The 22,336-nt window shown below is 41.2% G+C and overlaps 1 protein-coding gene across 2 annotated transcripts in view; it reads right to left on the minus strand.

The window, feature by feature from the left end:
- ctnna2 (catenin (cadherin-associated protein), alpha 2) overlaps positions 1 to 22,336 on the minus strand; it is a 290,592-nt gene that overhangs the window by 72,783 nt on the left and 195,473 nt on the right. For both annotated transcript variants that reach the window (XM_027283799.1, XM_027283800.1), the window contains one exon: positions 9,308 to 9,388. In XM_027283799.1, coding sequence (XP_027139600.1) covers positions 9,308 to 9,388 — 81 coding nt within the window. The remainder of the gene's footprint in view (positions 1 to 9,307; positions 9,389 to 22,336) is intronic.

A 22,336-nucleotide genomic window follows, 5' to 3' on the forward strand; every position in this document is an offset into this window, starting at 1 on the left:
TTCTTCCCCTTTCTTGTGATACCAAAATACAAAGGGAAGCATATACGTGCAACTTTGTTTGCTCCTTAATCCTGACCTATTCTGATCTTTCTCTACCTTCCATCCAGGATACAAAGTAAATAAGTATATGAAATATTAATCGATATCATGGCTCTAGCTGCGTTGAGTGTCTCCTTTCTTAGCCTTGGGCATAACCTGGCTTGCTCTGTTTATCCTAGCAACAAGAGCGAATAGACAAAATCTCTATTAAAAAAAGTGGCTACACTGATGAATGGAATAGAATAGGTGGTTGGCACCTAACCACCAACAACAGATGCTGATAGTCACAGCTGTTGTTGAGCAGTAAAATCCTGTCTGGAATCTTCATTTAACAGTATCGATTCAGGAGTCAATCTCTAAACCACGTCTTCTTCTTCTTTATTATTTTTTTTGCTTTTTGTTCCCAGAAATGAAAAAAAAAAAAAAAAAACTGATCGACATTCCCAAAAGATATGTAAAAGGGAGCTATCATCCGATGGCATATACAGGTGCATATGCATAGGGTACGTGTAAGAGACTGCGAGGCCTCCAGATACTTATGAATGCCCAACAGCGAAACTGATTCTGATGGTGGGTTTGAGTGGAGAAGTGATACAGACGAGTGATTTCCCAAGTCGCAGTCTCTCCTGCACCATCAGCATTCTAATTCCCACACACCACTCCCACAGAAATCCATCTTCAATCTTTCAGATCTCACCTCCCTTCATGCTCCACCCCCACCGTCTCCCCTCTAACACTCCCTCTGTATTTCGCTAACACTTAAAGGAAATAGACCTGGAATTCCAATAGATAGCAAAAGGCTCGGCTCATTATAAGTTAGCGGGGCAGCTATTTGTCTCTCCCGGCCATGCTGTGCCAGACTAGTTTGAGCTCTGAATGCAACGGCTTTTTGTTTTACATATTAATATTTTAGAGTACATGGTGGGCTGTGTGGGTGTTGATGTGGTTTCATTTCTGATATACATTTTACTGTACATACATGCATTTTATTTTTCCAGAATGCTATTAACACGGTGGATGGCAACATGTAGTCTATGGAGATATGGTACGAATGAAACAAAGCAGTCCGCCAAGCTTGTTTTTCCTGACATGTAGAAAGATACAGGCTATGTGGACATGTGTGGGCTGATTTAAGCTGGGCTATTTCATTTTAATCAAATTAAATATTCATGCTACAAGATACAGTGATATTCAAAACAACAATCTGGGGAGAGACATTTCTGTTTTTTAACATGCCAATGCCCTGATGCACAAAGTGAGGCTGTTGAAAGCTACCTTTTTACCAAGGTCAGCATTGAACTTTCATGCACAGCGTCCATACAGATGGTTTTCTGAGTCTGGCATTTGACTCTTGCCTGGACGTTGCCCTGACCTCAACATCATCCAACAACTCGGATGAATTGGAAGGTCAGCTGTGAGCCGGACCTACTGTAATCACCCAACTTCAGTGACTGACCTCACTTATGCTACTGTGGCACAATCCTTGCAGAGGAATGGAGGCTGTTACAGCAGCATATTAATACTTAATGGTTGTGTAATGAGATGTTTCAACAATCAAATACGTGTATAATTCTTCAGATGTATGCATCTGTTGTTTGTGCGACCACAAATGTGTACTCTATAGTGAGGATCAATGGGTACATAATCAATGTTACACTGCGCCCTTTTAATGATTCTGGTTCATTTAGCCAATTGGAACTACCTAAAAGTGAGCAAATTAATGAATACATGAATTATGTGGTTCAGCTCTTTATTGGACCCATGTTATTTTCATTCAAGACAAACAAGACGTGAACTTTTGTCTAAATGGCTCTGCTATCCCAGATTCTTATCCCTCCATCATGTCTCTTATCCTGTACACCTCTTTCCCTCATCCAAAGACTAGAAGTAGCTAAAATTAACACCAACCAATCCCACCTGATACTGGAGTGGCAAACAAGAAGCTCTGTGACATAATTAAGATGATGCATATGCTTGACAAACCTCGACAGATGAATGTACGTGTATCTGCGTGATAAGTGGGAGGTCTATGTGATCTTCAAAGATGAGATTAGCATTAATTTGGTGCATTTGCTTGTTAAGAAAGAAACTGTTTGCGTTTTGTGGGATTAGACACCTGCTCTGTCAGAGAAACAGATGCACGAAAGGAAAGTGTTGCAAGCATTCTCTACGATCAAAAACAAAGAAATGAATCCATGTTCAAAGGAGTCACCACGTGAACACGAATACATGCATGCATTCATGGGCAAACTCTGACTTGTTTACAATTCAACAGTGTTAATACATGCAAAAGAGTGGAAACCATGAATCTGAATTTGAAAGGGAACACTGGACTGTGCTGGATTTCCAAATGTTTACAGTCGCATTTCGGTTTCTGTTATGTTTCACTTGTGATTCAGAACACATAGTGGTGTGTACCTTAGGGTCAGCACAGAAAAGTTTCTTATTAAAATGTCAAGAGCAATCACACCGTAAACGGCTGGAGTCACGGCTGAGGAGAAACAGCCTGAGTAAATCAAAAATTAAGTAATAGCTCTCATATATGATATCTATCAGGGAGCATAGGAACATGATTAGTGAGAGGAGAGTGGAGAAATGAAAGGGGGAAAGTGGGACTGACTGATCATCAACAATCTAAGGACAAACACATTAGACACCTCATCTCAGAGTTTCCATTTAATGTGTCCGGCAAAATAAAACACTAGCCAGGGGAATCCAGATTTAGAAACTAGGGAAGGGTGCATAAATGCTGCTTTAACACTGAAGTGTTTATGCACCCAAAGGAGAACTGGTACTGGCAGATATTTCTCATGACGCACTGACTGTGGGTTTCGAGATTCTGATAATATGAGCCATGTAATCAAATTTTTCAATAGTACTGAATTGTAAATAATCAAACTTATTCAGTAACTGCAATCACTGCCAGTATAACATACGTAAAGTAACGCTCAACCAAGTCAGCGTTTGTGGCGACAGGCCCTGGCAGCCACAAACACAAAAGTTTCAGGGTGCACAATTGTGCAACTTAAGCTTGTCTAGGCTAGAGTTGAAGACAAGCACATAAATTGTCATTTGGGGTCCTGTCATGAGGTTCTGCAGAAACTTATCCTATAACAACAATCTGTCTGGCATTAGCTTTGCATGAGTAAGCTTTGCCTGCAAGATGCAGTCTGGATTCACCAAGCTGGTCCTCTTAGCAGACTAAATCATTTTGTAGTATTATTATTATTTGTATGTATGGCTGTGTTTGTAATTGCGATTGGTTTATGTCACCTTGAAGCTGTAAAAACAACACTGATATATTATCACCTTATTAAGTTGATGTGGCGAACTTGTTAGCAAACAATTGCCAATTTACACAACGAGCAGATACAGAGCAACATTAGCATTCGTTTGGAGTCGTGTCTTTGGCTACCCGACAAATGACTCTCTTTAGTTTTGTTTCTAACAACTACTGAGGGGAATATTTGACCTTTTAGCTGCAGGATGCCCCCCTATGTTCACCGGATCATCCCTAACTTTTAGGTGTCAGGGAGCACACTGGCTGACTGATGCTGACGTGAGTGTCAAGCGAAAATGCTCAATGGAGGGGGAAGGTTCTCTGAGTTTGTTTTTACGAACAAACCCTTTTCATGTATGTCATGTAGGCATCCTTCATGGATGCGTATTTTCCAGGGCATGACTAATGAAACTTTATTATGTAGCCTCAAAACATTTTGCAGGAAAGGAGAGCGAAAGGATTAACAGATAATCTTGAATTGTTAGTCTACACAAAGAGTTACAGCTGACAAAAATTCGTGGCAGCTGTTCCTCCTTAACTTGATAACCCTCAACAATTAAAAACAGCTGTACTAATCAAGGAACTAATGACAGAAATGGAAATGATTTCAACATCCCAAAGCAGAAAGAGAGGGGGAAAACGAGAGAGGGAAAATATGCGAAGCAATTGTGCTATAGGGAATCGAGGAATCAGCCATCAGTCAAAATACAGCCCAGAGAGATGACTTGACAGATGCATTCATTACAGGCTGGATGACAGGGGGTAGAACACATGGCTCATTTCCAACAACTTTGTTGGGTTGGTTACTTGGTGAATATTAATCAAAAGGATAATAATTTTATTTAAATCTCCCCACTGTCTCATTGATGTCCTCTCACCATCTTCATTTTTTTTTACATCTGTACTGTTAATTACAGTTTTTACCTAAACAATAATTACCAAAACTACCTAGAAGGTAAGATGTGAAGTGCTTCCTTAGTGTTAAGCTAAAAGGGGGCAGAGGCTAAAACATTCTCATTTCGTATGACAGCTATGGATGGGCCGGAACTTATTTTTTGTAAATGTAGGCATTATATCTGTTGAGTAAGTGCAAAATTTTGCACCTGTTCTCTGTTATTATGAAACTGAACAAACTACTCAATGTTCTTTTCTGTCAGAGAGGCAGTCTCTTCTCCGAGGGTTCTTACTAAAAAACACTGCTTTCCATGTTTCAAAGACTTCTAAATTGAACAGCACTTCACATGCACAAGAAGGGCGTTCATACTCTTACGGTATTACCCTATTTTGAAAAAACAACTATTACTGATTGCAAGTGAGTGATGGCTTACGCAACTACTCCAGTCTCAGATTTTCAAGATAGTCACATGCTATACATACAGGGCAGCCATCTACTGCATTAAGAAAGTAAGGGAATTTATTCAAATGCATTAACGCACCTATAAATGCATTTATTTATTAATGGTAATGTAGGCTTGATGACCAGCCTGACTTGGTGAAGCCCAATCTTAGGACTAAGAGACTTGGAAAAGTGGATGATGCTGAAGAGCAGACCAATGCACTTTTAATAATATGAAGAATTTCAGAAAACATTCAAGGTTTGGTATGTGGATAAATAATCGGAACAATTTCCTTAACAACTTCCAGTTTGGATTGCTTATTTTCAAGCTTGAGTTGGTGGGCTAATTACTGAGCTGCAGAATGCTAGGATTAGCTCTCGCCTTGACATTTTATTCCTGTGATCTGTTAAGACACTTCATCAACTCCGTTATCAGAAAATAAGGTCAAAGCTCAGTTGATTTCATGTGAAATTTAAATTGAATTTGTATTTGCTGATGTGACTGCCATTTTCTTAAGGACTTAGTGAACTAAAAAACAATGACTAAGCATTATAACCTTAGTTTTATGGGCATGTGGGCTTCACGTGGGGCTCAAGAGTAATGGGTTGTATAGCTTGAGTTGAGTAAATTCTGCAACTTTTGATCTTTATTGTCTACCATGATTTAATGTCTGCCACTCACCAGGACACAGTGTCAAAATGTGCAATCCCTCCAAGTAATAAGAACATTACACCAGTGATATACGAGTTGACAGTTTTATTTTTTGTTGTTGTGGATTGTATATTCTTTTTGGATTCTAACTTTCTGAAATATAATAAGTAAGGGAAAGATTGTGTGTATGGGATAAAACCCGTGGTTAGAGTTAGGCACCTAAAACTTTTGGCTCAGGTTAAGTAGAGATTGTGATGATCTGTGAGGCAAACTGAATGAATACATATAGGCAGTTGATTTATAAAGTAGTATTAAATAAAAATAAAAGTTACAACTCTTTTCAGTTCATCATTCACCTTTAAACTGCTTTCATGTGTGTTTAAACTCAAGAAGCCACACAAATAACATTTTAGCTCAGTGCAGTCTGAAAGATAATGAATTAAATTTCTTTAGAAGATCAGGATTATCTTGCCTTGAAAATCATCAAAAGAAAGGTTAAACTCTTCAGAGGAGCATTATACTATTATTGAGCTGTGCTCTGTTCTGACACCGATGAATCTCACCACACTTGACATAGATATCCATGGCATACTTTATAATCATCTGACGAGGTGGGTTTCAGTTTTTCTGACAGTCCTAAACTGATTTAAAACAGACTGAACATTTCTGCTCTAACTGATAATGAATCCTCTTCTGCTAATTTTACTTATGGTGTACCACAGGGATCAGATACAGGTTCTTTTTCGCTCTCCAAATGTTCTTCCTCTCATAAATATTATTTGCAAATATACGCACTTTGTTATGTGGAAGATGCATGCATCTATAGCATCTGTAGCATCTGGTGACATTGATAGCAGAATCTTATTCAAAAACTGTCAGCATAAAAAAACAGCATCGTTAATAGATATCTCAAGATACTTGACCTTGATTTCATTATTTTAATTGGCGTACTTATTTTACATATAACTGACAAACCTGGAGTGCTATTTGTCCGGCCTTCTGTTCTGATGCCATACTTAAAATACATGTAAGATTTTTCTTTCCTTATAAAAACAATCCCAAAAGGACACATTTTTAATCCGCTAACCCTGAGGTAGAAAAATGATAACCTGTTTGGAGAACTGTAATTATATTTATTAATTTCTGGGCCAGAAGTGTCTCCTGCCTGAAGTTTGTTTAAATTAAAGTCAAACTTTTAACCAATTGAAGGAATGGGATTATATTGCCTATTTTAGCCTCCCGTCAGTGGTTACTGGTTTATTTTTATGTATATATTTATATACATCCAGCCTCAAGACCAGAGGTGACCATGCTACATTTTCCAGTACTTGCTCGTCTCTCTATTGTGTATTCTGTTTTGCTTTTCATGGCTATTCATTCTATATAAGCCTACATAATTACTTCAAAATACAGTATCTTACTGTTGAAAGCCAACATATATAATACACCTTTAGGACTTTATCATCAATTGCAATGATCACCGTGGCTATTACTGCCTACATACAGGCCCCTGAGGGTCAGCATAAAAGGAGCCCTGCTGCTGCCAGCACCATATGTACAGCAGGAAAGTGGAGACTCACCTGCTGCTAAAAGGCTTGTAAAGCATAGGGGGCACTGACTTATGGAGATGAAGTTTAAGGCAAAGACAGGGTCTTGCTAAACTGCTGCTCGTTGCCTTGACGTAATGTCAAAAAGTGAGTACAGAGTTGTTTATCTTTTTTTGGCCAGAAGCAACATATGTTAATTTCAGTGTGCTGCCACACTGAGTGATATAGTCAAGCTTTCAAAGAGCCTTGTGTGTAGGCATCTAACACACTGTGTGTGTGTGTCAGTGTATATGCGGGTAAAACTCCCAAAAAACAAAGGTTTTTCAATGCTATACTTCCTATTGTGTACATCTCACCAAAAAACAAAACACACACAAAAGAAATATGACTGAAAGGGCATAGCTTTGATTTAGCACTCCAGTGCTGACTGAAGGTGTCTCATCAGGGAGATACAAATGATTAATATCTATTGTAAATAAAGATAAACTGCGTAATGATTGGCAGCCAGGCTGTAATTTTTCAGTCATGAAGGTTGGTTCAACATTTGCTTGCGCATCCTTCGGTTGTCTTTTTGGATGGAAGATTGGAAGATTCTTTTAATGTCATGTTGGTAATGAAACATTATTTTAACGTTTGTATGACACAAAACAAACAAACAAAAAAAAAAAAGCTGCATAATTATGCGACCCTGCTTTGTCTCCGCCAGCCTGGGTGGTGTTGTGAAAATTTAGATTTGGCAAGAAAACAAAACGGGGGTGGGAATGACATGCTTGACATCTACTGAATTTGCCCTGGATAACAGACAGCTTAGCATTGTCTCGTACGCATACACAACAGCATGAAAGCGAAAAACAATGCCGTATTTCTCTGGCGGCGTTGTCACAAGGCTCGTTCAGTCTTACCTGCTCCCATTTCACAAGCGTGTCTGTCATTTGCGCTTGTCTGCTCTAATATTTGATCCTTCCTTTTTTCACAATGGAAACACGCACTCGTGCTCCTCCCTTCAGGAAGGTCTTGCGTCTCTACATGGCTGCTACTGACTTGCTAAACTCAAAACGTTTTGACATAATTACAGTATCACAGCTCTACGTAATGCCTCCATGTGTGCTGTGAGTTTGCCCTCCCATCTAAACTCAAAGCTCAAACAGACCGCCTATTCTGTCAAGCCAACTCCTGAGTCAATAGAACATCCTGTCAGTGTGAGTACCGCCTGGCAGTCTGTCAGGCAGCCCCACCAAATGCCCAACGGGAGGGAGAGTTATAGCCTCCCATCTGGAATGATCCCCTGGTCTTAAGAGGTCAGACAGGACACAACTGCAGCTACTCTGTGCAGGTAGTTGCTATTGTCAATTTTTCCAGAGTGCCTTTCCTGTACAAAATGAAAATATATATTCTGCGCAGCGTGACAGGAAAAGGTTGTTGGGAAACTGTATTCAGCGACCACAACGGACGGATGGTTTATGAATGGTTTTGCTCTTTCTTGGGCAAGATGCCAGCTCGAGCGTAATCAACTCTTTACTAAAAGATGTGTACTCCAAGCCATAGCCATAGAAATCTGAGTTTGAATTCATTAGAACTGAAATAATCTCAGAAGAATACTTGGATGATTGTATGAAATCAAGAGGCACTTCTGTGCGCTCATTAAGCGTCCTCTTTTTGAAATGAATCTTATCTGAAATTAAAAAATAAATCAATATTGATTTTGAGTTTTGACATTGTGTATAAGAGCATGGGGCATCTACTTATCCATGTCTATTGGGCAGCTCATGGATGGGAACTTTACTGCAGCACACTGGTACGACTCCTCTGAGAATCAAAAGTAGGGCAGGGATCAATATCAGTGAACACTTGAAATTCATTTGACGGTTCACTAGAATATTTGGCACAGACTATTTAGTTCACAATGTCTAACTACAAACGAATAACTTGTAATGTTGGAGTGCAGTTTAGTTCATGACATAGCACTTTACGCAGTGCTCTAAAGTGTAACCGACTTGGGCATTAACGGCATCAAACGTAGTGGCACGGTGTGTCAGTGGATAGCACCTGTTTGTGTGGGCATAAATGATGTACTCTGGTCGTATGTGTATGGTCACTGTGTGTGTGTTACTGGTGACCTGTCCAGGTTCACTAAGAGCAACATTTTCCTAACTAACCCCTGCAATCCGTAATCTATAAGGATTATATGATCTTTAGTGGCAGTGAGGTTGCGCTAAGCCCATGCTCTGTTCCTGTACCTCACAAAGACTGTGAGTTGAAAGGCTGAAAGTGTTGAGAGACGGGCAAAGACAATGTTGGTTTTTCGTATTTTCATAGCATCTTGAGAACATTAAAAAAAAACTACTGTCAGCCCTAACCTTTAATGTGACATTTAAGTAAAAAGTCTTTGAGAGAAGATAGATGCAGTTTAAAAGGGAGATTGAGATGCAGAACGAAACATGTACTGTACTCACCTGTCTGCGCAGGTCCCTGGTCTTTTTGGTCATCTTGTCAATGGCTGAGTTCAATGGGTCACCTTTCTCTTTCCTGCCAGTCTGTGAAAGGAAACAAAGACAGAAAGAAAGAAAAAAAAACACCAGTTAAAGCAGATTGTATTTGTTTGACTACCAACAGCGCACCATGAACTTCACAGTGTTTTCACAGTAAATGGGCAATTATGGAAATACACTTCAACACAGCAACATGTGTTGACATGCACTGTGATGACGTTTCATGTTTACTCGGTGAAAACATGACTCAAGCAGTTTGGTATGTTATCTAGCAACTGGCTTATCTGGCAACTGTCAATTTAGTTGTCGCCAATTCCCCCGTGTGCTGCGCATCCTGTCACTGCCAACTCCTACCGGTGGTTTCAGGACGGCGTTGACTACCATGTGCTTCACCTGATACACGCAGAGTCACCAGCTGCTTCTTCTCACCTGACAGCAGGGTGTCCCACTGCTATTCCAGATTTCCCTATTCCCCGTTTACCACACATCCTGACCAACCGGTAAAAGTCGGACAGGATCTCTTGTCATCTTTCATACATATTACCAATTGCGTTCATTGCAAAAGCCTGTCAAAGGAAGAGGCTTCACTATGCCACATGGGTGCCCCATTTACCACTTACAAGCTCTACAGTTTTTGCTCAGAGACCATGGAGAAGAGTGTGGTGATTTATACTATTCTAGTTATAGGATTTCCACTTTTACTATCAAACTTGGGATGGAAACTTGGCCTGAAGGTTAGAAAGAGGCTGTCAGTGTCTTGGAATGAATAATTTCTACTCGGGGACACATATAAATGATCCTGTCCTCTGATCCCTTCAGAGAAATGCATACATGTGTGTCTCAGGCACTGGGAAGTGGTAAAATCTTAATGGTGCTGTTCTATAAGAATAAAAGTTAAGCTTCACAAAGATAACTGTAAAATATTGTCACTAATTTGTTCAATAGATATTTGCATAGCACTTAAGAGGTTGCCACAGCGTGATAAAGGATGCTTTCTAATTTCTATTCAGGGATAGACTCTGTTCTTGTTAGAAGACGGTTGTTTAGACAATGTGGAATTTCAAGTGTATTGATGACTATATATGCTGATGGTTGTTTCTGGAAGTGTTACGTGTTAAAGTTAGGAGTAGCGACTGTGGGAATTTGGACACAAATTAAGAGTGTGCTCTTAAAAGTAAAGATTGTGCCACATTTACTGCAGTACTGCTAACCCTCCCTCAGGTACGCTCAATCAACGCTCAAGTCAAATGCCACCAGACTTCAAACTAAAAGGTCCATAAATAACGATTCATGTTAATTACTCTGTCCTTTCATTCCGACACCTGACGAATGGAAAAAAAAAAGAGTAGCTCATCTCCTTTTCTTTTTTTTTTTAAATCGCTTCTTAAACATCTAAAATCCTAAAGAGGAGGTTGTTTCTAGATTCATGTTGTGTGCAAACAAGTTATCACGAAAAGACTAGAAAACAAATCTGCTGAATCAACATGTCGAGGTGGTTACTTCTTTTATTGAAGTATTTTTGCAGAGAAGAAAAATTGGTCTGCAGTATGATGGACATGGTGAAAAGCAATACCAGCGTACAAAATGAGTTTCCAGGCAACCATCTGACAATTCTGCCCAGCATAGTAAGCATAGCACGAAGACGAACAAGCCAAATGCTAATCAGCCTTTGCAGAAAAACACATACCCGGTGACATGGATTTTTTATTCACCCGTGTCTGTTTCGAAAGAGAAAAAACTGACCACAGCGACAGAAAAAAATGGGGCTTTACCTAAAGTGGCTATTTAGTCATTATCCCGTTTAATGAGACACAAAATGTGGTTGCTTATCTCTGTGCTGCTTGCACTATTGTCCTGCCCTTTTGATAATTGAGTGGAACAGAACGCCTCATATCTATGTGTCACAAAGAACTAAATGAGACCTCATCAAACACCCACCTCATTGTAAACTCGCCCCAAGGTTAACAATTGATGGTCACTTTCAACGCCTTGGTCTCTATCATGTTGTAAAATTACTGTTTCCACATATGGCTCTCCTGTTTCAGAGAGAGCAGCAGAGAGGGAGGGCTGCGACTGTAAACTCAGCCTAAAACACAGTGACATTGACTACCTGAGCTCTTTCTTTTAAGTCCTATTTGGCTCGGGAGGTATGAGAGTTGTAGCAAAGCACTTTAGTGAGAGGGCACCACTTTTGGAAGTTTAAAAGTCCAAGCCCACTTTCTCTTCTGCTGTCTTAGAAAAAGCCTTTGACATTCAAGGAGGTGCCAACTTCACAACAAAACAACCACAATCTTTTAGAAATGTCTCCAGTCTAGATTTGTCACACTCTAAGTTCAACATGTGTCGTAATGTGAACGCGTGCCGTGGGGAATTCACATGTGTGCAAGGTCACTGATGTAAAAGTGCTGCTCAATGAAAAGAGCCTGTAGCCATAAAAACAGATATGATTCCCCTTTCTCTCTAATGTATTGCTGGCTTGCCCTTGGCCAAGGCTCATATAGCACGAGTTTTCTTTCATGTGGATGCTAAACATTAAGAATGAGCCATTTGTCTCCGAGCTCACACTACAGTTAGTCACCCCCCTCTCCTAATAGCAATCACACGATGCAGTCATTTCTTTGCAGAGTAATGTGCCAACCCGAAAGGAAGAAAGCTGGCACTGTAATGTGAACAATATGTTTGAGATTCAGTCCCACATTGATGACCGGAAACCTCACTTGACCCTGAACATGTCTACTGTACTCGGGGCATGTGGTTCTACTGCATTCACAGGCTGTGTTCTGACATACAGAAAATGGCTTTTAGCCATTTAATAGTTGAGTGACGTGGAGGGGGGGTGAGGGTAAATTAAGATAGCATCCAGTTGCCTTCCATTATGTGCCACGCACCCATACAAGCACTTACACTTTGATGCGCACGCACAGACAAGCTCGTCTATGCCAAAGCAGAGGACATGACAGCATTACTCATTGTGCTGCCTAAAGAGCCTAATGTGTCATTAAGGCACCAGAGGGACGCGAAGGATTAAAGATGCTCGCTGCCAAAAATAAAAAGGGGGCTTAACTGGAACCTTTCTGAGGACACTTCAGGCATATTCACATGATTTTATGTATAATTGACAACCTTAATTGAACTGAGAAAAATGGAAAATTGTCAGGCTCTCGACGACACAAACAACCCTTCTGATTTTTCCAATCATAAACAGGCATGCCGGTAAACAAAATCTTTGTGCCTTTTTAAAAAAAAATGTTTTTAATTTTCTGGAATCAGAAATCCCAGCTGTTTTATTTCTCAAAACTCTGAACTCTTTAATCTAAGTTAAGGAGATTAAAACAGCACAACGATGTCAGTCTAACGGGACGAACCCCAACACCTGTTATTTTGAGCTCCTCTCGACACCTGAGCGGTGCTTTTATCGGCGGGAATGCTTTTCTTATAAATGCTGCAGCTCCCTGTGTTTTCTTCTGTCTTTAAGATCGGTGCAGCATCATAATGACAGCTACAGTAAGTTAAGGAGACTACTTTTACTAAAAATACACTTCCTTTATGCTGTAATTAGTCTTCTGCTTCAGTTAAACGCCTTCAGCATTATATAAAACACGTATTACTCATGCTGGGTTTCCTGAATAACATAAATCTCCCAATTAAAAACACTACGCATGATGATCATCGCCAACTTTATATAGAAGTCACTCTACAGTGACGGATCATAGGGCAGCCACTGTGTCAGGCTAATACTCAGTCCGGGTCGCTCATAACTTTTCTATGTGCTTGCATGTGTGTGAGTGAGAGAGAGAAAGAGAAACAAAGTGAGGGAGATGAACCGAGTCACATTATTGTATTTATCTGTCTACGGTGTTTATCTGCAAAACTATTTTACTTCCCCCCCCATTCCCATCCAGGTGTGCCCCATGTGTGAGCAATTGTGCTCTCCAATGCACCGCCATTAAAAGCTTGACAACACAGTTTGCTGTTGATTCAATTGTCTCCCATACAGCAACATTGATTGCTTCGTTTCTGACTGCCACATAATAGAATGTGCATGTTCGTTTTTTTTCTGGTAAACACAAGTCCCCGTGGTGTTTCGCAGACAATGTTCCCAACTGTCCCCATCCATTATTTTACACCCCCCGGTGTGCACTCATTCATTCTCTGTTGGGGAGAGGAAGATAGAGGAGGGTGCCTGAAAATAAGCATCTAGTGTGCGGGGTAATGGAAGCAGTAGCAGTGGAGTTGTTGTTGGCCACTCAGGAGAGAGGGCTGGTGTACGGTGCATGCTGGTGGAACGGCTGAGGCCCCTGAGCGTGTTCACTCTCGCAGGTCCTCCTAAAGTAAGTCTTGTAATTCAGTGGTGCACCACAGTGCAAACTGCTTCACTGCATTTCTTCCCACAAACCCTGTAAAGGTGGAATAAGATGTACAGTCATGTCAGAATAATGTGGCATTTGGTTTCAGGTATGTTGGTTTTCCATTTTCCAAATATTTTGGACTGCGAAAAGAGCCATGGCCTTGATTTAAGTGCATGGCGAATAAAGAGGTTTATTCTGTACATGTGCAGCAGAATGTTTAAACAGCGCTGAGAAACAATGCATCTGACCTCGCGCTTCTCTGATTTCTTAAACCAAACTGTTATATGATAATTTTTTATAAGATTTATGAGCATTGTGTGAACGAATGTCCAAAGCTTTTACAGTATGTATGGAAAAAAAAAGAATGAACAGACTCGATGAAAATGCAGATGATTCTTTTTTTGGATCATCGTTTTTTTATTATTATTTTTTTATTACCACATTTCTGTATCTCCCTTCCAACAAATGCAATAAAAAAAATGGCAAGACAATGCTAAAAATCGATGGATGGTGAAAGAAATGAGGAATGAATCTGGTAATTCATAGGCAATAACATGGCAAATCAAAGGAATGGGCAGATGAATCAGAGTGAAGAAAATAGAAGATAGGTGCGGGAGGAAGGGAGGGCACGTGGCATTCTGTCTCGTTGTCTCCCAAGATCAATGTGTTAAATGACATCAATTCCGGCTCCTTGTCAATTCAATTAGGCAGGAGCGAGAGGTACAATTACTGTCCAATGTGGTTACACTGTCTGCAGCGGGCTTAAAGGGGAAGGCAAAGCCGATAACGAGGGGGTGAGAAAGTGTTTGTGTATGTGCAAGCCCGGGGTGGGGGGGGGGACGATAATGGTGGTACCATGTTGGTCCGGTTACCAGCAGATAATGGGTAGCTAGATCCTCATTAAGATAAGTTGCACTCCCTCTGCTGTGGTGCCATAGATGGGCCAATTTGACTTGTTCTCATTAAGTGGAACTTAAAGAGGTGCAACGTTGGCTATCAGCTAGTTTGATTACAGGATACTGGAAAAAGAAAACACCACATTGCCTGCGGCAGAAAAAAATACTTCCAGATGAGCGATTCAGATTAGATTTTTATTTTTTTTTAAATGGGATGACAGCGCAACATAGTACAGAAATAGATGCCATATCATAATCTCATTATAGCCATTATAAACCCCCCTGGCGAACTAATAGATATACAGTGCAGGCACAATGCAATTCTGGAGCAAATAAGCACAGAAATAGCACTTACAGTACAGTGAGAGTGTGTGTCACATTAAAAGAAGCTGAATGTCAAAGGTATGAAAAGAGTATTTCTTTTTCCATCAATTCTACCTATGCCTGCTTTTCCTGTGCAGGGTTGTAGGGGGCTGGGCGTACAGCCAGCCTGGACAGGCCACCAGTCTGTAACAGAGCTAACACATGCGGACAGACAACCATTCACAGTCACACCTAGAGACAATTTACAGCCTCCAATGCACTTACGTGTCTTTAAAAATCTAGAGCAACAGGAGGAAGCCCATGTGCAAATGGGGACAACAAGAAAACTACTGCCATCTCTTTAAATTTAAATGGATTTATTTACATTTTAAAAAATATATATATTTTTAATAATCTATCTGTTGAGCTGTCCCAGTGAAATATGACTAAAATACTAAATAAAAAGATTATTCTATGATCCACCCAGTTTCATGACAAAAACAATATTTATGTTGGATAAAAGTTAGAACAAAACTGTAAGAAAAAAGCATTTAGTAAGAGAAAGTAAGAAAGTATGTAGTAGGAGTGCAGACATAGTTTGACCTTTTATTTTTGTGATGCTGGAGCGAGGCACTGCAGATTGTTGAGCAGCGCCGCACGGTACACGAGACTTTGGATGACATTGACCGAAACTTACTATTTTTACGCTTTGCCTTTTTTTTTTACATGCTTCAGCATTTCTTTTTTTGTTGTTGTTGTTTTCTGTGTCTCGAGTAAGCTGTTGTTTTCATGCAGCTGAAATAAAACTGAAATGAAAAAGGGGAGCAGAACGTGAAGTCTCTTCCACACACGAGTTCTGATCACCCCGCTTTTTTTTTTTTTACTAATGAGGTTTAATGAAAGTGATAATGACCTAAGGCAATGGCTCTCAATCCTTGTCCCTGGGACTCCTGGTGCGCCACGTGTAACTCATTATCCTCTGTGTCTCACAAATCGCACACATCAGTTGCAATTTTGAGGACAGTCCCAAAGAATGCTTATCATCCATTACAACAACATGGAAACTACATTTCCACAGAGATTACTAAAAAAAAGAAATCACTGCCGCGTGTTCTCCTCAACAAAACATATCGATTATATTATTATTATCCTCAACTGGTGATGTGATAGAGTACGTTTTATCATGATATCAATAAACAAACAATGTAACATCGGGTATGTGGTCAATAATATTTTAACCAACCGCATACAGTACACAAATAAATATGAAATGAGTCCTCATCATTTATTAGCGATGTTATTGAAAGGTGTTCACACATTTATTGATAGCAGTTCACACAGACGCATACACACCTACACACACATGTGCACTTATCAAACCTATTACGATTCTGCTGTGGGAGATGAATGAGTATCCAGTAGCCTCAGGACAACCTACACTCCCAACCCCCCACACATGCTGCTCATACAGGGGCGTCATGTCTTTCCTCCTCTCACGCGGTCGGCCCATAGTCTCCGTAGCGGTGCTGTTTGAGCCGGGCAGTGTCCTGTAAGTTAGAGTTAATGCAGCCTAGAATGACACCGCCTGAGGAGGAGCCGGAGTGCCTTCTGGCACAAGCTCTCTTATGTTTAATGGCTGATGCCGTTTGCTTACTCCTCTCATTACACTGGCTCATGTTTAGACTGTGGGCCTGTCACCGGCTATTAGCGTCTGTGGTCAAGCAGGCTGTGGATGAGAGGAAGCATCTGGCTTATCATCGAGCACATCGTAAGTCAGAAATGAGCAGTTTGTTTAGTGTGGGGTAAACACAGAATGAAGGATTAACACCCCGTGTGCATGGATACATGGTTAATTGGTAGATTGATGCAACACAAAAACAAGATATTTAGTATTTTAGCAATGTTTTTGTAACAGCTGATGGGACTAGAATGTCTCCATGCAATATGCACGCTGTTCCAATCAGACTTTTGCTAAAAAAAGATAGCTTTTTAATCTAACTGGACCCAGAGAAACAGCGAGGACAGAGAAAAGAGAAACTGCAGCAGAGACAGAGGCAGTGGCAGGAACAGAAACAAAGACAATCAAACGGACATTTAGTTGCATATCTTTCTTCTCATTATTAAGTGTTATTGCACAAGATGACGAGCATGAATGCTAAATATTGTAATGGATTCATCCACCATAACCCGAGCCGCCGTGCTGAATGTTCAGTCAGAAGCTACTTCTAGAAAACGCACCTTCCCTCTACAGCCTCTTCACATAGAGGGAGGTTACAGACATCATAAAGACTTTATTATCCATCTCCCTTAGTCAGTCAGTACAATGGCATTAGGATGCTGTCAACCGCCATATTTCTGTTTTTACAGTAAGGAGTAAGGTATCCCGAAACTGCCCGGAAAATAGTCAGTGACTGAGCTAACGCAGAAACAAACTTGGATAGGTGGCCCTGGGATATAACAAGTGCGCTTGAGGGCTCTCCAGTCTATAAAATACTCAAGGCATGGCTGGAAGATGTACCTAACGTAACGTAACTCTTACATGGCCTCTGAAAAAAAAAAACAGCCTACTTGAAAACACTTTACTGATACACATTCACTGTAAGGCTGAGATCCAAGTGACCATAAGAGCCAAAATGGTCTGAAAATGCTATCACGAGAGCCAAAATGGCCTGAAAATGCCAACTCTGAAATGTCAAAGGAAGAAAAGGCTGAGAAAATCTGCCTGCCTAATTACGGAATGGTTGATTTACTGATCGTCACGTGTTCAGAAAAAAAACAAAAAAAAAACAGAAAACACCAGCATACGTAGTTAGATGCAATCGGACATCACGCAGTGATGCAGGGGTTTAAGAATAGAAGCATGAGCGGTGTTAAATTATGAGTGTGTTGGGCTGAAAGCCAAGGTTTTAGGTGCATAGTTTCAGGAGAATACGAAAAAAGGAATGAGAGGAAATGTCTGGTTATCAGACAGAAAGAGAGAGAGGAGGGGATAAAAAAAAAAAAAGTCTAGTCCTGCAGCAGCAGTGTGGGGAGCTAGAGCAATGCTGCCTGCAGCCTCCCTGAACTGAATAGCAAGTAGTTTGCAAGGGAGGGACTGAAGGAAGGGCAGCAGGAGAGAGAAGAGAAGCGAGGGAGGGAGGGAGAGGCTGAGAATAGGTTAGAGAGGGTGAGAAAATAAGAGAGTGGTGTGATATCTGTGAGAGCAGAACTGTGGTAAAGAGGGGGGGGAGTGAGTCAATGGGGTGAGAAGACGGTTTGAGTATCATTGATGTACTTTTGTTTCACCGCAGAGCTGGAAAAAAGTCAATTTATCACACACACACACACAGACACACTTGCTGATACGTGCATACACAAACATGACGTGGCTGTCTGCAGATACTTGACGCTAATGGAAGCTTGAATACGAGTCAAATGCTACAGATTGGCTGGAACACCTAGCACCAGCAGGGACTACTGTAGGTCAATCCAATTCAAGGACCCGTTCTTAATACCGGGAGGCATAATACCATTTCATCATCATTTCCCCTTCCCTGCATTGCATCACTCTCCACCCCTCTGTAGTGGATCAGACCAAACAATATCATGTCATTTTATTGGATTTTCGCGCGATAGACAGTGGACGCGGAGTAACCGTTAGTAATGACTGTGAGGTAACTGCGTCACATTATCAAGTTCTCAAGTTAAATGGACGCCCATGCCAGGCCCCCCTCAACTACGTACATCCTTTATGATATTTCATGTCACAAGTAGAGGTTTTAACATTGATTATTGGCTGTCATATCAATACACTGTAAATTGAATTCATGTCAGATTGTATGCTCTATTACTTTATTCGCGGTCTCATCGCACAAGCCTACTAAAATACATCCACGAGTGTTCATGCAGCAGGGTACTCATCAGAAAGATGTCACTATTATGAGAACATGCATAAATAAATGTCATGAATGATTTTAGGCCAAAAACAAATATGAATAATAAAAAAAATTAGCCAAGGGAACAGACGGACGGTGTTGTGTCTAGACGTTATCCACCCTCACGCACGCCTCAGAGTCCATCCCTGCCCACCTGATGGTCTCTTTCCACTCATCGTTTGTGTCAAAACTAAACCTCTCTATGTGACCTCTTAACAAGACTGTCTCGAGCACGGGATCACAAGTCGGCGAGGTTGCTCTAGAAATCTGAAACTAGTTTTTTTTTTCTCAACTGACACGTTTTGGTAACCACTCCATCTTTATCAGTTATCTCGACTCCAAATAGTTCACTGCACAGCACAGACGTACAAAACATGAGTTGATTCAAATGATACAAAATCATGTGACCGGGAAACAAGTTCTCCAGAGCTGGCAGCTCTTTGCAATCAATATGAAGGTGGTGGTTGTCAGGCATAGAAAGGGCTGTAAGGAATATTGTGCGTTATTTTTGTAAAGCGGGATAATGATGACTCAAGCTGCTCTTCCGGGTGGGTTGCTGTGTGTAGGTAGCACTAATCAGGGATTAGGGCGGTTTGGGAAAACTGTCCCTATGTCTGACGGTGGAATGTAGTCAGCAGCAGATCAAATAAAGACATGGTAATAGCATGATAACACTAGCATACCTGCTGCCTATTGTGGCTGAGCCCACCGCAGAGACAGGGGGGGGGGGCTTTGTAAACAATACAGATATACTGTACACAGCCAGACAACAGTACGGCAACCTCAAAGACTGCTGGAGCTGGCTGAACTGGTGAAATGATTGTGGGCTTTGTCCGGTCCAGGGACACAGCATCCCAAGCCACTAACAGAGTTGTTGCTGCTATTACTTACAAAGAATAAAGAACGGTAAAGCCGCAGAATATCTGGACAAGATGTAAGTGCACCACGTGAGGACGGATCAGGGCATGGGACTTACTGTCATGGTGGGTGTTTGGGGATTGATGTCTTTTCAAAAGGACATCTTTTCTCTTCTTTAAGCTGACTTATAAAAATTTATTCCTGCAATGGTCACAGCTGTTCATGTCACACCAGTATTTTTAGGACGTGACACGCAGACCTCATCCTTGAAAATACCGGCTGTCATTTATCAATCCGTCTTGGAAACAGCACAGATTCAAGCACTCAAGCAAGAGACGTATGAAACCTTTCTACATCTGATTTATTAAAGTGTCACACAGCATCTAAATGAGCACTGATTTGATCACAGACTGATAAATTGATTCAGCTGTGGAAACAAGGACACGCTGCACCAGTCCCTTATTTACATACGACAGGCCCTAATTTGTGTGTGTTTGGCAACTCTTGGCCTAATAAAAAAGGAGCAAAATTTCCATACGCAACATGACAAAGAGGATATAGAAAAAGATCTGCCATAGTTACTGATATTCACAGAAGAGATTCATCATCAGTTCTGCTCCATAAAGACCTTATAAGCCTGTGTGTTTGCCATATTTGAATCATGCTTTGATGTAGAATTGTCACTTCCTGCCCACGGCATCCTTCAACCACCAGCCAGATCATCCGACGCGGGTGCAGCTGCAGACGGTGTGACTACCCCAGAAAGAGGTGGAAAAGAGCTTTATTGCTAAGCTAACCCGGCTTGGATCTACGGCTGCTCCACTTCCCAGCCTACTCACGGCTTATGTCCAGTTGAAAGAAAATGGATTGGGGAAAATGGGACTGACCCGAGAAAATGGGAAATGGGACTGCTGTGCCTTGTCCTGGCTCCATCACGAGATCCCGGGATCAAGCTATTGAGCTCGACGGGTGGACTATATTCTGTGCTGTCAGAACTCAAGACTCTGGCAAGACCAGGGAAGGCAGACTCTGCTTACCTCAATGATGCTTGGTGCTCTAACGTGGTCAAGCTGTGTTGAGTTTTATCTTGGGGAAAAAAAAAAAAGTTTTTTCAAATGTTCTTACCCTGTGTTCTAAAATGACAAATGAATGTCATGGCCATAGTTGTGCCTCCAGTTGTTTCCCTTACATTTTCCTCTTTTTTCCCCTCTTCTCCTCGTCTGTCTCTGTGTGCGTTCGTGTTGTGGGCATAGCTTCCTTTCTGACTCCCAGCTCTGCTCCTCTGCACACCTGTCTGCAATCGGCTGATTACCGCTCGCGGTCTGCACACCTGGCTGTCATCAGCGTGTCCCATTGCAGTATTTCAAATTGCAGCTCCGTACATATCCAGAGTCAGAACATTGCTTCTGCTACAGCAGTAGTAACATGTTTCAGGCCTCTCTATAGGTCCGTGATCATTTCTTCATGTTGAATCTTTAGATTATATCTCTAAGTGTCTTCTCGGAACACAGGCAGGCAGGAACACAGGAACACAGGCAGAAGACACGGGTTCATTCTTCGTCTACTTGCCTGCCTGTCTGCTAATCCCTTCACCATTCCAGCCTGCCCACGCCATTCACCGCTGCCTGTCTGCTTCCAGCCGTCTTCAAATAAACCTTCTTAAATGTCACCTCGTTGCTGCATTCCAGACAACTCAGGACTTGAAAATTTCTACATCCTACTAGAGAAAAGTGTAATGGAACGCAACTCGATGTCAGGGTTCTGAGTTGCAAAATTTCGGGCAAATCCATCTACGCCAGCTTTATGGAGAAACAGCTGTCTCACGTCACACATGCTTGTCTTGTACATTTTGATCCCTGGGGGAGTGAGAAAGGCTCTATGTAGACTACAGTATTTGTACAGCATCTACAATATTCCTCCTCGGTTTTGTTTATATGTGCAAGGCTGCACTGCTGAGAGTTCAATTGTGTGTACACCTGCCAAAGAAAAAAAATCAGTTTGCTATGGACAGCCGTGTTTTACTTTTTTTTTTGTTGTTGTTGTTTTTTTCAGTTTCCAAAGTGCACCTGAGGGCCTTGGAGGTCGGTAGTTGGACATTTCAGCTGGGAATCTCTGACACCTTGATTCCTTGATATGCACTCACCAACAATAGGCTGGCAATGAGTGGAAAGTGTTTTTTCTTTTTTATATTCTCATTGCATTTTGAAGGTATTCACAACACTGTAAACATCTCCACTATAAAAAAATATGTTTTTTATAACTTTCTATTCAAAACTAATAACTACAACTAAATCCACAAATAATTAAAAATACAATACATAGAGCCAGAAGGACACACATTATGAAAACATGTTTGGGAAACCTTGGCAATTTTATCACTACTCTGTGCTCAGCCTGGCAATAACAGTTAGGGTAGACTGGTAGCAGCATAGCAGCAACTTGTGAGCATCACAAGGAGGGTGAAGCATGCCCCTGGGCTGGCCAGTCTTATTTTCAATGCTGTGACAGGGTCAGGTCTCTGCTGAGGGTTATCGTCTTAATTATGCATGGCCCATCTGGTAGACAAGGCTCTGGTGCAGGTGGGCAGCTGCACCAGACAGTAGCTGATAGAAGACATGACATGATGAATAATGTCGATTCGTAGTCCCTGTTCTTAGCAGCTTAAATAGAGTG

This window comes from Larimichthys crocea, chromosome X (assembly GCF_000972845.2).
Source record: "Larimichthys crocea isolate SSNF chromosome X, L_crocea_2.0, whole genome shotgun sequence".
Classification (NCBI taxonomy): domain Eukaryota; kingdom Metazoa; phylum Chordata; class Actinopteri; family Sciaenidae; genus Larimichthys; species Larimichthys crocea.